A 15,888-nucleotide genomic window follows, 5' to 3' on the forward strand; every position below is an offset into this window, starting at 1 on the left:
CTCTGGCTAAGACTGTTTCTGATTTAGAATATATGAATTCAAACTGGTTTAATATTATTTTGCAGTTTCTACTCTTCCCCCGCCCCCCCCCATACAACAGGATGGCATTGCCCAGCAATGCACAAATATCTCCAAATCCTTCTGAGAACGAAGAACAAATGTTTAACAAACTTCATTGGAATAGCTGAGATGTGAAGCATAAACTATCACAACTAAACAAAAACAACAGGAATTCTGCAGATGCTGGAAATTCAAGCAACACACATCAAAGTTGCTGGTGAACGCAGCAGGCCAGGCAGCATCTATAGGAAGAGGCGCAGTCGACGTTTCAGGCCGAGACCCTTCGTCAGGACAATTTGTTAAGTTCCCTTGTGCACTACATACAATGAAATCAGAAATGCAATCTCAGATGAGCTTCTTGTGGAACTGGCCTTTTAGCCTTGGCACATTGGGATTTCCTCAATTTATTTCTGGATAGTGCCCGGTCTGGAGCTTCAGTTAGGTCTTCCAACCAGCTGACCAATCTGTGTTGATTCATAAAAGCAATACAATAACAAGCTTTCCTTAATATTTATTAATGATATGGAATTGTATCGGGCACAAGTTCCAAGCTAATAGATTATACAACACTTGGAATCTTAGTGAACTGTGGGAATGAAAGTAAATACAGTACAGAGTAGCTGGCAAAATAAGTGATAGGGAGCAGGTAGGTGCTCAGAAATGGGGACTGTTACATTCTGATTGGAAAAAATGAGCGGCAATGTAGAAAGATTTTGTAGGACTATGAAAAGTGAGCAGTAATATGGGACTAGCTAGACTGCCCTCTAATAGAATTGATATGGATTTCCTAGGCCCCTTGGCCTCTTTCAGTAGTAACTATTTGATGATTTTGTAATCACAGACCCTGAGTTATAAGGAAAGATTGAATAGGTTAGGACTGTATTCCTTAGAATGTAGAAGACAGTGGAGATTTGATAGAGGTATATAAAATTGAGGGGTACAGATAGGGTAAATGCAAGCAGGTTTTCCCACTGAGGTTGGGTGGGACTACCATCAGAGGTCATGGGTTAAGGGTAAAAGGTGAGAAGTTTAAGGGGGACATGAGGGAAGACTTCCTTTTCTCAGAGGGTCGTGAGAATGTGGAATGAGCTGCCAGCACAAGTGGTGCATGTGAGCTCGATTTCAACATTTAAGAGAAATTTGGATAGGTACATGGATAGTAGGGGCATGGTGTATGGTCCCGGTGCAGGTCAATGGGAGTAGGTAGTTTAAATGGCTCAGTACAGACTAGATGGGCCAATAAGCCTGTTTCTGTGCCGTACTGCTCCATAACTCTAAATCTACCCTACATCTTTATCCCTTCTGGGCCTCATTCTTTTATCATGGCTAAATTACTCAAACACTGAAGTAGAAAACTTGTCAATTCAGAGCACCATCTATGCTGTTCAGTCTCAAAATCCGGTTAAAGACAAGTTTTCACCCTTGTTTTATCCTAAATCTGAATTTTAATATCTTTAACCCCTCCTGCCACCCCAAATATTTTAGCCTTTTAGCATTGCAAACCATCTCTTTATTGTTAATCTGTACTATCCCTTTACCGTTTATCAATTTACACCTTCATCTTCTTTCATTTAGCAAGAAAAAGTTGCAAGTTTTCCATGAATTTCTTTGCACTTTTATTTCTTCATATCAGCAGCAATTTACTGAGACATCAATGTACCCCATGTGTATAGTTTGCAAATAATTTTTTTGCAAACTTTGGTATGTGGTTTTATTGAATGCTAAACAAGCACTGGGAATCAAATGGCCTATTCTTGCTTCTGTTTAAGTTCTTATAACTGTTTTCATATTGGCGATCTGTCTGGAGATATAGCTACAAAATGGAAATATCACACAAGTACTATTTAAGGAATTCATGCCCATGAAGCTGTTATGTTCCAACCGAATGTACAGTAGGTCACTTCCAGTCAGAATATTACTTATGATTATCAACACACAAAACTGAGAGGCAGGCAGAGATTTGTTGCACAACCAAGACTACGCAAGGTCTAGCAGCTAAGTGCTAACATCTCCAAAGGCCATTTAGATAAATACTAACCCAAATCAGTAAATGTTGTTTGAGAAGAAATGCCAAAGTATGCAAAATGCTATTACATCCTATATTTTGAGTACCTTCTGTATATTAGCCACGCGACATCAAAACACTTCAAAAAAACTGCCCTTCTGTCAGGCGATATGTCACACGTGAGAAATAAAAAGAAACAACAGAATCAATAACCCTTTATGAAAAATTAGCACCATTAGAATGTGGCCAGGTCATTTTCGTGAAACTCAGGAATTCACCAGATTTCTTGTTTTTCTTTTGTTAATCTAGTGCTCCATGAATCTATTTGCACAGTTACTCTTTATAATTGAGGCCATTGGTTTATAATTAATGAATAAATCAAACTGTATTTGCATTACAAAGAATTCAGAGAAATTCATCTAGAAATAAAGAATAAAATTTTAATCATCTTTACCCCCCAAGAACATTTTCACTCATCAACATTGTGAATTGTATGTATACTGTTTGAGCTTTCATTTTTGCAAATGAATTGTACATTATTCATCTTTTTAATGGTTAATAAGCCTTTCAGCTACACATCAAAAGAAAGTATGCTATTTCAATTACAGGGAGTCCCAGAGTACTTCAAAACCAATGAACTACTCTTTAAAGTTCATATTTGAGACATGGGAGTTGCTACACAAATGAGTATCTATTGCCTACCCTTAATTGCTCTTGAGAATGTAAGAAAATAACAGCAAGAGTAAGCGATGAGACCCCTTGAGTCTGTCCCACCATCCAGTAATATCATAGCTGATCTATGCTGGCTTCAACTCATCTTCTATGTCAGATCTCCATAACCCTCAATCCTCAATGTTTCAGAGGCTTTGCTCTTCCCATCTATCTGCCACCCTTGGCTGGGGCGGGGGGAGTTAGGGGAGGTAAACAAAGAAAATTTTCCAGATGCATTACTCTGAAAAAAGAAATTTCAATGTACCTGTTTTAAATGAGTAGCCCTTTATTTTGCAACTATGTTCCCTCTTCATTGGTTAAAATATCTCAATGTCTACCCTGCCAAGCCTAAGGGTCATAAAGGTGTCCAAGGCTACTGAGATATTTTGCCTTTAACCACTGTAATTGCTCCAATAAAGTACTCCTACAAGCTTTTAATGAAGGAAGTTCCAATATTTAAACACATCGGTGATGAAGGGCTAATGATAAATCTCCAAGTTAGTCTGGTGTGTTCCTTCGAGGGGAACCTGAAGGTGGTGGTGTTCCATGCACTTGTTCTCCTTGTCCTCTGTGGTAGTAAAGATCATACTGTTGTAATTGTATTTGGTAGATGTTGCACTCTGCAGTCAAGGGAACAAAGTTTAGTATGTTCCATGGGGTGCCAAGAAAGCAGGCTGCTTTCTCCTACTGGCTGACAACCTTCTTGAGAGTTGCCAGGACTGCACACATTCAGTCAAGTGATTTTGCTGTTAATCTTTTCATGCAGGAAAAAAATCAGCGAATTTGGTGTACAATCCAGTAAAAAAACAAATGAATTACAACTAGATGGTCTTTCTTACAAAGTAGATAGGAATAAATATTGGCTGATAAAACGTTAATGCCCTTCTTTGTAGAAATGCCAAATTGGATCTTTTATATCTATGCTTCTTGTAATGTGCTTTTATTTCTTCATGTCTGCTATGAAAATAATGTCAATCAAACTTTGACTTTGAAAATATATAACCATTTAATCAGAATCCGATTTAATATCACCAGCATATGTTGTGAAATTCATTGTCTTTGCAGCAGCAGTACAATGCAATACATGATAGTATATTTACTGTACATTGTCTATTTAAATTAAATAAGTAGTGCAGAATAAGAGAAATAAAAAAAGTAGTGAGGTAGTGTTCATGGGTTCAATGCCCATTCAGAAATCAGATGGCAGAGGGGGAAGCTGCTGTTTGTGAATCTTTGTAAAGTTATAACGCAAAGTGAGATGTTTTCTGATACACAGAAAAAATTATCAAGCTCCAAAACAGCTTGTTAATCCATAGATCTCTGAAGCAGAGGGTGATTGACTGGAATAATTCAGCACATGTGCATATTTCATAGTGTTGCAGAGGAGCTTGATCTTGAATATCAACATGCAATGTCTACTTATTCCAAAGACTTTTAAGGTGTTTTGATTTATGCCATTTTCATTACCCTTGATTGGTTGGTTCTAAGTTGCCATTCTTCATTTCTGGGGGAGGGGGAGGGGGGTTTGCAGGATATTGGGTTTCAGCAAAATTAACACATTATTATATACACAAGATGAAACAGCATAGAAGGATGCCATTTGGCACATTATGCCTGTGCCAGAAATAATCAAAATATGTATTTACACTTCAGAATCACTCATTCTTGTAGTAAATTATTGAATTCCAATTCAAGTAAACAGCAACATTCTGATAATCTTCCTCAAATTGCATTGCATGTATCAGCTTAGTTTTTCCATTCAGCATTAGATCCGTAAACTAGCAGATCACACTTCTATAACCACACACAGACACAAACAAGCATTATTTAAATATGAAGGCAATATTTATTGCTCCCACTGTTCCTTCAGGCAGCGACAAGACCCCTACCACATTGAGTAAATTTCCTCGAGTAATTGACCAGTTACTTTTAATCTATATTTACACAATGCAAGCATCCGCAAAATCCATCAATTCAAGAGTTAAAATGTCGATCGTGCAAGCAAGATACAACATGTCATGTAGGAAGGCAGAAAGTACAATTTCCAAATAAAAGTCTCCACAAGAGAGACATCAGCGGACAACTTCCAGCCCCAAAGCAATATCGTTGTTTTTTTTTCGCAAAGTGAATTTGCATCAAAGATAAAGCTGGAAACACAAGAGACTCCGCAGATGCTGGAAATCTTGAGCAGCAGGCAAATGCCGGAAGAAGTGACCCAAGTCATCGACGGCCGGGACATTTTGTGTTTGTCGGTCACTAGAACAGCCGGCCCGGGGGGTGGGGGGGGGAACCTGTCATTTCACAATCCTCTCCTAATGTACTAAATGACAGAGCCTGCCTCCTCACCCTTCGCCTTCAGAACAACCATCGGCACAGGCCGCTTCCGCACTGACCGGTTCTCCCGGGGTCGGTTAGAACTCCCATTCAAAATCAGCGCCTGCCCCCACGTGCGTACTTCCCGCTTGTGACGCAACCTAAACAGGCAAACGGGCCGGCCGAGGGCACCTTGAAACTGTCGAACCGGAAGAGAAAGCCGGCGTTGTTTTTCTCTCTCATCCCCCTTTCGCGTCAGGCGGAGGGCGAATGGGGCGCCGGCAGGGGGAGGAGCCTGAAAACCGTCGAACAGGAAGAAGCTCGCGCCTCTTGTCATTGCGCTCAGTCTGTCGGTCCAGGCGAGCGGAGAGTGAGGAGTGTGAGGCGGGGGAGGGAGGAAAGATCGGGGAGGGGGGCCGAGAAAGAAGTTTCTCCTCGGGGGAAGGGGGGGTTGAAAGCAGGCGATCTGATTAGTATAAACATACGTACCTATAATGTGAGACCAGGGCTCGGTATGTGAGAGAAGCCGGTCGAAGAGGAGGGGGGAAAAAGCTGTTGGTTTGGAAACAGTTAATTGGATTTTCTGAGGCAAAAAAGTGGTGCCGAAAGGGCGGTGACGCGACATTTTCCCCCCTTTTATGATTTTCTTTATATATTTAAGAAGAGAACCAGGAGGGGTAGGGAGGGGGCAGTGGTGCGGCCGTCACGCTCGATGGGGGATTACGGGTTCGGTTTACTAGTTCAGACCAATAATACCAACAGTAAGGTAGCTTTTCCAGTCAGATATCACCAGCAGCAGAGCGCCGCCAGCTTCTGCAGCGCCTCCACTTCGGCTTGGCTCTTCCCTGCTTCGGCCATCCAGACCATGCAAGATGATCTGCTGCTGTCAGAGAAACCCAAGCCCCAGCCCCAGCCCCAGCCGCCGCAGCTCTCCCCCCGGCTGGATCAGGCTGCTGCCCCCGAAGTAGTCATCCTCTCCGAGTCACCCAAGTCCGAGGAGGAGAGCGGGGGCGCCGGCGCCAAGGAGAAGCTGAGGATGGAGTCGCCGATCCTGCCCGGCTTTGACTACCACGACCCTCCTTCCTCGGGGCTCGGCACGACCGGGACGCCGTCCCTCACCTCGTCAACATCCTCCCTGACCGGTTTCAGCAACTGGTCAGCAGCGATGACTCCTCCTACCGTCAGCGAGGACAATTTCTTCCACCAGGGCGTCCCCGCTCCCTCCGCCAACGGGGCGATGCTGTTCCAGAATTTCCCCCACCATGTCAGCCCCGGCTTCGGAGGCAGCTTCTCGCCCCAGATGGCCCTGTCTCAGCACCACCACCCGCACCACCCGCCGCCGCCGCACCACCACCACCAGCAGCAGCAGCGGAGGTCTCCTGCCAGCCCGTTCCCGCACAGAAATGCTTTCAACCAGCTGCCTCACTTGGCCAACAGCCTCAGTAAACCCCCTTCCCCGTGGAGCAGCTACCAAAGCCCGTCGCCTTCCTCGTCTTCCTCGTCGTCCTGGAGCTCCGGCGGCGGCGGCGTCGGTGTCTGGGGTGGGTCCCAAGGTCGGGATCACCGCCGCGGCATGGCAGCCCTCAACTCCATCTCCCCCATGAAGAAACCTTTCCCCGGCAACCACATCCCGGCGCACAAGTACTCGAGATCCAGCTCAGCCTTCCAGCCCAAGTCTTGGATGGAGGACAGCATGCTGAGGAACGATATTTTACCGTTTCAGGTGAGAAGCGCAGAGTCCGACTGGGCTCATCTGTAGAGTCTGATTTCAAATTAGGTAAAAACCTTGGCAAAGACCAGTCCATCTTTATTTTAATATGGATAATTGCCTTTTAAATACCGCAAAACTAAACGCTTTAGTGTTCAGTATCATTTCCCCTCGGATGCTGCAGTTCTTTTATTGTTCACTGTTTTCTTAAATTCGAGATGAGCGGTTCCAGCAAGCTACTTGAAATCAAATTATTGTTATGCAAGTTATCTTGCAATTATAATATTTATCAATGGATGTTTTTGACAGTGAGATTAATGATGATGGAATGTATTGATTCCATTGCTCTGTAGTTTATTCTGGAAAGATCTTTGTAGCAACTTGCAGGAAGCTAATGTGTAGAAATTCCTTTTCCAGGGTTTCAAGATAGGCAAAAATTGTCTCCACTTGTTAAACAATGGACAAAATCTCTTTCTGGGACGATAGGTGATTTTTGGTATTTTTATGTGGTAGCTTAAAGTTTAGTCCGTTAGAGATTAATAAATGAAACTGCATAAATACTCAATCATCCTTATTATCAATGTCTTGACAGGAAATATGTTGTTCTGCGGCAGCAGTAGAGCGCAAAGACATAAAATGCATTTTAGGTTTCTTGGCAATTTCATACAGTATCTCTTCCTCAATACATTAAAATAATAACATTTTATCCCCTTTTGATATGTAAAAATTACAGGATTTCTGGTAGTTATTTTCCAGTTGCATCTTTAAGAATTTTTGTTCTTTTGTTTAAACTTGGCAAAGCAATGAACAACACATGAATAGTGTTAGCTTTTAAGAAGAGTCATACACTGCAGATCTCATTTTAAACTTCCAAGCAGATGTGTGCTTGCCTGATCAAGGCCTTGAATGCATGGTAGCAATCTTCAGTCATCGATTGGTCAGAAGAAATAGTACAATAGTCTGGTTATGGCATGCCATAACAAAATAAATGCTCTGAATTCTTAAATGGGGTTTAATATTCACTGACCTGGTATTATCTTTAATAATAAGAGCATTTATTCTCACAAGACAAGCCATAATTTAACTATGGTACCATTTCTTCTGACCAATAGATGACTGAATATTGCTACCGTACATACATTCAGAGTCTTAATCAGGCAAGCACACGACTGCTTGGAAATTGTGCTACGATTGGAGTCAACAATTGGAGGACTCACTAAATGAATAATTTCATAGATAACACTTTTTTTTACAATGTAAGACAACTTGCTCTGAATGAGAAAGCTTATGTATATTTTGCCAGTATTCAGTTGCAGTAGCCTTGTACTTTATTTCTGCTGATAGAAACATTAATAGGCTGAGTCTCAATGTTGTCATAATCTAGGTAGCTAAACTATTGAACAGTTAAGAACAAAAATACCTAAGTATTTGCTATAAATTAGACTTTTACAAAAGAATTATTTGTATTATTTCTGAGCAAGACTCAACATGGTCAGAAGAAACAGTTACCCACAATATTATTTTGTCAAAATGACAGTTAATGAGGCAAGCTTTTTGGTCATGAAGGGTGTTGTAGTTGGAGGAAACTTCAAAAATCTAGATCCTTGGAGCATTAATTCCACATGTTCCAATAACTGCTGTGGATCATGTCTATCAGCTTAATGCTTTTGTTGAAAAACTGTATATGAAGACTTTAATGGGGGTCTTTTATTGTGTAGCTTATGGCAAAGAGATCCAGATTTTGACAACTGCTCCTATCTTAAGATCTTATACATAAAGTGTCAAACAAGATAATTTTGAAATGTAAGAAAGCACAAGTATTTGAAGGGACACACATCAAAGTTGCTGGTGAACGCAGCAGGCCAGGCAGCATCTCTAGGAAGAGGTACAGTCGACGTTTCGGGCCGAGACCCTTCATCAGGACTAACTGAAGGAAGAGTTAATAAGAGATTTGAGAGGGGGAGGGGGAGTTCCAAAATGATAGGAGAAGACAGGAGGGGAGGGATGGAGCCAAGAGCTGGACAGGTGATTGGCAAAAGGGATATGAGAGGATCATGGACATCCCTCCCCCTCCTGTCTTCTCCTATCATTTTGGATCTCCCCCTCCCCCTCCCACTTTCAAATCTCTTACTAACTCTTTCTTCAGTTAGTCCTGACAAAAGGTCTCGGCCCAAAACGTTGACTGTACCTCTTCCCAGAGATGCTGCCTGGCCTGCTGCGTTCACCAGCAACTTTGATGTGTGTTGCTTGAATTTCCAGCATCTGCAGTATTCCTGTTGTTTGAGTATTTGAAGGGAACTAGGTATGGTTCGAAAATTTAGTAAATCGTTGAACTAAACCTTTTAAACTAGAATTGTTCAGTTGGGAATGGAGTTTCCAAATGATATTCAAGAGGCTGCTTTCAAGTTTATTTGCAGGAATGAAAACTAATAGAAAATATTGTATGACTTAGATATCGACGGCTCTCTAAAGTTTAGCTAGATCAGAGTTAGAGCTGTAGGAGACTGTCATTTGGCTTTCATTTGTAAGTTTATTTGTAAAATCGAGCTGAATACATTTTTAAAAGGTATAATGTACAATAGTGATGTTTGGTTGTATTAACCATTCCAGTTGGAAAAGTCAGCAGACCAAAATGGAGCTTTTGCTTAATTGTAATACAGATGCTGTATGTGCACTTAACCTCTTATTGCCAAATGAATCTGCAGCACAGAGATAGAAGCATATGCCTGGGAATGAAGACTTTATATATCTACTGAGCATTTAAAGCAAATGAAAGGCTTTATAGATTACAATGAGATAAGTAGGGGAGATGGTTGTTGGAACTGAAATTGTATCTGAGTAGTGGAAGTCTTTTTGCAGATATTCTAAAAGAATGGGCAATTTCACAATCATTGGGCAGTTGGCCTAGTAACTGTAGAAGGTGAAATAGGCTATCATTTTATAGCTTTTTTTCCAGTGCCCATTTGTGATGTTTTCTTGGAATACAATAGATTGTGATTGCAAGTTTTTAGTGGCTATGGGTTATTTAGTAAATATTAATTGCCTACAATTTTAGATGTAATGAATCATAGTCAAATTTGAGTTTAATTTTATTGGAACTGTATAGTACAATATAATCACAAGATGTTCTGCAGATACTGGAAATCTAGAGTAACATACAAAATGCTGGAGGAACTCAGCAGGTCAGGCAGCAACAATAGAAAGGAATAAATAGTTGATGTTCCTGATGAAGTGTCTGAGCCTGAAATGTTGGCTGTTTATTCATTTCCATTGATACTGCATGACCGTTGTTCTTGCAGCATTTTGTATATGTTACTTTTTTTAAAAAATGTTCGTATTTTGGCTCCCCACTAGGCTGTCATTTGAGTTCCTTGATGCATTAATTATTCTTCATTAGACAGATTTTTTTCACTCTCATTAAACTGATAGGATTTTTAAACCATAGAGTACTTGCTGATGGTACCTAACCTATGACAAATGTGAAAGATTAAATGCTTTCAGGAATTATAGGCCACTTAAGTAGATTGGGAATAAGTAGGTTTTAAAGTACTTTTAAAAGTGTAATGTGAAAAGAGACTTGTACGCAGTGGAAAAAGGCCGTATTGGAAGCAAATGATAGATCAAATGGTTGTCTTGAGGTATACTTTCTGAATCAGTGAAATGGATATGGGTGAGTATAAGAGCAAGTACCATGTAACTATTGATTGCACTAAATATACTAAAATGTGTTATAGTATAAACTGGTAAACATTTTGATACAAGACTACAGGTTTCCCCTGCCATCCAAAGGTAGAGTGTTCCTATGAAACGGTTCGTAAGCCGAAATGTTGTAAAGTGAAGAAGCAATTACCATTTATTTATATGGGAAGATTTTGCAAGCGTTCGCAGACCCAAAAAAAACCTACCAAATCATGCCAAATAACACATAAAACCTAAAATAACAGTAACATGTAGTAAAAGCAGGAATGATATGATAAATACACAGTATATATAAAGTAGAAATACTTTTCTACAATCATTGCCGCACTGTCCACCGTAGCGAAAATTTCATGCAAGCGCTCTCAGCAGAAACACTCTCTCCAGTAACCTTTAAGCTATGAAGCTGCCAAATCATACCAAATAACACATAAAAATACACAGCCTATATAAAGTAGAAATAATGTATGTACAGTGTAGTATCACTTACCCGAATCGGGAAGACAGCGCCGAGCCCACTGGTGATGGTGTGTTAGGCTGAGTCGCGGAGGTTGGGGTGGTGCAGTGGTCCCCACTGTCTACGCCACGGGCTGATACCGATCTGCGAAGAATGCAGTGGTGCAGCGGTAGCTGGGACGCACCCAGCACATCTTTAAGAAAAAAGCCGAAATAAACACGCTAATTAATTAGGTGCCTCTTGGCACGTAAATGTTGGTCCAGATCAGAGGCGACGCAATCGGCATTCGCCTCTGATCTGGGCCAACATTTACGTGCCAGGTGGCACCTAATTAATTAGCTTGTTTATTTCGGCTTTTTTTCTTAAAGATGTGCTGGGTGCGTCCCGGCTACCGCTGCACCACTGCATGCTTCGCGGCAACGTATCGGTCTGTGGCCCGGAGGTTGGGACCACTGGAGTGGTGGGACACTGAGGTGTCATCTCATGGTCGTCTGTTTTCATCAGGGCAGGCAGGTCATCTTCTTCTATCTCTGCCTGCCTCAATGTCAAAGGTCGAGGTTCGTCGTCAACCGCGGCTGATATGGAAGGCTTGGAAAACGACAGTATGCTTGACTGCTTAACCTCACGCATTTTTATATCATACAGTTCTTTGTAAGCACTCAAACCATCCTGCAAATATGGCCTAAACCTACGTGCCCTTTCAAAATTAAAGTTGTACTTTTCTGCGATCATTGCAGCAAAAATCTCACGCAGTTGCTTGACGTTCAGTTCCTGGACGACTTCACTTTTGGTCCGTTCGCTACCGCATTCGGTTTCGATTGTTATCCTTTCCTCTTCCAATTGCATCAGCTCTTCATCTATCAGTTCTTGGTCATGGGATGCCAAAACCTCTTCAACATTATCTTCGTCAACTTCCACAAGCCAAAATCACTTTGTCCTTACTTCGTTCACCACGATCGAAACGCTTAATTATGTCTCGTTTTACGCTAAGTGTAACACCCTTACGAGCTCTTTTAGGCTTTTCTGATACCTTAGAACTTATCTTGCTAACAGATGCTCAAAATAAATCGACATAAAGCACAGATGCTCATGGGCACGTGTTTAAGCAATGCCGGCTAGAATGCAGTTCCGGGGGAGGAGCTTGGCTGCTCGGGGCGCGCGCTGCCTTTTTTGGTAACAGTGAAAACACCTTCTGTTAGCGAAAACAGGTAACTAATGTAGGTCTTTCGTAACAGCGAGGTTTTGTAAAGCGAACGTTCGAAAAGCGGGGGACACCTGTAAAAGATATAGAAGCAGAATTGGGCCCTTTGACCCATTGTCTGCTCCACTATTTCATCATGGTTGATCCACTTTCCCTCTCAGCTCCAGTCCCCTGCCTTCTCCTCGTGTCCCTTCATGCCCTGACTAATCAAGAATTTATCAACCTCTACCTTTAAATAAGTGGACTAGAATATAAAAGCCAGGGTGTAATGTTGAAACTTTATAAAGCACGGGTGAGGCCTCACTTAGAGTACTGTGAGCAGGTTTTGGCCCCTTAGAAGGGATGTGCTGAAACTGGAGAGGGTTCAAAGGACGTTCAAGAAGATGATTTCAGAATTGAATTGCTTGTCATATGAAGAGCATTTGATGGCTCTGGGCCTGCATTCAGTAGAATGAGGGGTGACCTTAATGAAACCCATTGAATGGTGAAAGGCCTTAATGAAGAAAATGTTTCCTATGGTAGGAGAGTCTAAGTCCAGAGGGGACAGCCTCAGAATAAAAGGGTGTCCTTTCAGAATGGAGATGAGGAGGAATTTCTTAAGCAAGAGAGTGGTGAATGTGTGGAATTCTTTGCCACAGGCTGCTGTATATTTGAAGCAAAGGTTGATAGATTCTTGATTGGTCAGGGCATGAAGGGATACAGTAAGAAGGCAGGAGGTTGTGGCTGAGAGGAAAATTGGACCAGCCATGATAAAATGGTGGAGCAGATGCGATGGACTTAGTGGCCTAATTCTTCCCCTATATCTTATGGTCCCAGATCCTCAGCTATAGGTAGGTAGCCCCACTGCCTCGTGGGCAGTCTTGGGAGAGATGAAGGCTACGGCAGTCAACCCAGGTAACAAATCTGGATTGGAACCCCTAAGGCGGCTGGGTGTCATTGAACATCCTTCCAGTAGCTTCCGCAGCCAAGCTGATGTCAAATGTATTGCTTCAAAGCTTTTATTTGGATTACACTGGTGAGGCTGAGAGGGCGATCTTGATGACTGGGCATCTGGGGATCTCCGTACTTTCCGCCCAGGCTTGTGATGGTGATCACCCATTGTCCTTCGTGACAGACAGATGCCAAACAACTGTATTGTCCTAAATAGTCAATGACTTGGCCTCCATAGCCACCTGTGGTAATTAATTCCACAGATTCACCACTCTGGCAAAAGAAATTTCCCCCTCATCTGCATTCTAAAAGGATGCCCCTGTCCTCTCTAGTCCTAGACTCCCCCACCATAGGAAACAACTTCTCCACACCTCTCTATCAAGGCCCCTCAACATTCAGTAGATTTCATTGAGTCGCCCTTCATTGTTTTGAATTTCACTGAGGACAGGTCCAGAGCCATCAAACTCTCTTTATGTACAAGCCTTTCAATCCCATAATCATTTTCATCAACTTCCTTTGAACCCTCTCCAATGTTAGCACATCCTTTCTAAGATAAGGAGCCCAATACTCCAAGTGAGGCCTCACCAGCACTTTATAAAACCTCAGTATTACATCCTTGCTTTTATATTCTAGTCCTGGAATGAATACTAACATCACATTTGCCTTCCTCACTACTGACTCAACCTGCAAATTAACCTTTAGGGAATCCTGCAAAAGGACTCCCAAGTTCCTTTGCACCCCAGTTTTTTTTCTGGATTTTCTCTCCATTTAGAAAATAGTCTGTGTTTATTTCTTCCAAAGTGCATGACCATGCACTTCCCAACGCTATATTCCATCTGCCAGTACTTTGCCCATTCTCCTAATCTTAAGTCCTTCTGATAACCTCTCACTTCCTCAAAACTACCTGTCCCTCCACCTGTCTTTGTATTGTCCACAAACTTGGCCACAAAGCCATCAATTCTGTCATTCAAGTCATTGACCTGTAACGTGAAAAAGAAGCAATCCCAACACAGACCCCTGTGGAATACCACAAGTCACTGGCAGCCAGCCAGAAAAAGGCTCCCTTTATTCCCACTCTTTGCATCCTGTCAATCAGCCACTGCTTTACCCATGCTAGTATCTTTCCAGTAATAATAAGGGCCCTAAACTTGTTAAGCAGCCTCATTTGTAGCACCTTGTCAAAGTTGCTCTGAAAATCCAAGTGCACAACATCAGCCGATTCTCCTTTGTCTATCTTGCTTACTATTTCTTCAAGGAGTTCCAACAGATTTGTTGGCTAATATTTTCTGTTGAGGAAACCATGCTGACTACAGTCTATTTTATCATCTGCCTCCTTGTACCCCGAAACCACATCTTTAACAATCAACTCCAACATCTTCCCAACCACTTGAGGTCAGATTAACTGCCCAATAATTTCCTTTCTTCTGCCTCTCTCCTTTCTTGAAGAGTGGAATTTTAGTCCTCCCGAACTATGCCAGTACCTAGTGATTCTAGGAAGACCACTACTAGTCTCCACAATCTCCCACCTCTTTCAGAATCCTGGAGGGTATACTATTTGGGCCAGGTGACCTAGCTATCTTCAGACCTTAGTTTCCCAAAAACCTCCCAAGTAATGGCAACTTCACACACTTCTGTCCCCTGACACTCTTGAACTTCTGGCATAGAGTAGATTGGTTAATTGGAACACATCGGAACTAGTACATTTTGACCCAATTAAATGGCTGTACTAAATAGCCAAACTTCATAGAAATAGTTAAAAAGGTGTAAAAAGAGAAACTGAGTAACAAATCATAAAAAACTATAAAACCGTATAAACTCCTAGTACTTAACAATGGAGAAATTCATCCTTATCATGTCCTTTTGACTGTAAATGAACGAAATGGGTGGCATGGTAGCACAGTGGTCAGTACAACGTTTTACAATACCAGTGTCCTGGGTTCAGTTTCCGCCACTGCCTGTAAGAAATTGTACACTCACCCCATGGGCAATTGGATTTCCTCCGGGTACTCTAGTTTCCTCTCACAGTTCAAAGACCTACCAGTTGGTAGATTGGTCATTCTAAATTGTCCCACGATTCGGCTAGTATTGAATCGGGATTGCTGGGTGGGGTGGCTTGAAGGGCCTATTCTGCATTGTATCTAAATAAATTTAAAAATCAGTGCAGATAATGGACTGTCTCCAGATAATGCTGTTGATGATTGCATCCTCCAAACCTTCATTCATTCGTATTGTAACTTTCAAGGTGATTATTGGTACCTTCAGTTGTTCATAATTCCTATTTGAAGTAGTGAAATGTTTCTTTTTCACTCCCAGCCATTTCTACAATTTCTAAGTCTGAATGCTTGAAACTGCAATGAGCAGAACAGTTCTGAATTGTGGTTTTATTTCTTGCCAACTATCAATGACAAAAATCACTGCTTTTTGAATACAGACACACACAACTGACGCTATTTAAGCTTTTAAGAGTTGTCACAAATAAATGGTTACCCCAATTAACCACAATCCACCATGTAGTGCATTTAATGAGTACATTAAAGTTTTGTTGTACATTTGGAAATCCTGCCCAAAGCAGATTTGTAAGGTATAAAAGTGGGCTTCTGCCAGAGTAGTTTTAACTTTCTCTTGCTATTATAAGATACCTGGATTGCTGTTATAAACATTCTGTGCATTATTATATTTGGATCGTTTTAGTTCCTAGAAGCCTGCATTGCACTAAAAACTATTTTTAGCCATTTAGAAGGATGGGAAGGGAAAATCTTAAAGTAAAAGTTAAAACAGGTAACTGAGTAGGTAGTCACAGGTGTCAA

At 41.7% G+C, this 15,888-nt stretch overlaps 1 protein-coding gene across 2 annotated transcripts in view; it reads left to right on the forward strand.

The window, feature by feature from the left end:
* Positions 1-5,542: 5,542 nt before the first annotated feature.
* cpeb4b (cytoplasmic polyadenylation element binding protein 4b) overlaps positions 5,543-15,888 on the forward strand; it is a 99,630-nt gene continuing 89,284 nt past the window's right edge. For both annotated transcript variants that reach the window (XM_063053566.1, XM_063053567.1), the window contains exon 1: positions 5,543-6,812. In XM_063053566.1, coding sequence (XP_062909636.1) covers positions 5,802-6,812 — 1,011 coding nt within the window. In that variant the 5' untranslated portion in view covers positions 5,543-5,801. The remainder of the gene's footprint in view (positions 6,813-15,888) is intronic.

This window comes from Mobula hypostoma, chromosome 7, assembly GCF_963921235.1.
Source record: "Mobula hypostoma chromosome 7, sMobHyp1.1, whole genome shotgun sequence".
Taxonomy (NCBI): Eukaryota; Metazoa; Chordata; class Chondrichthyes; order Myliobatiformes; family Myliobatidae; genus Mobula; species Mobula hypostoma.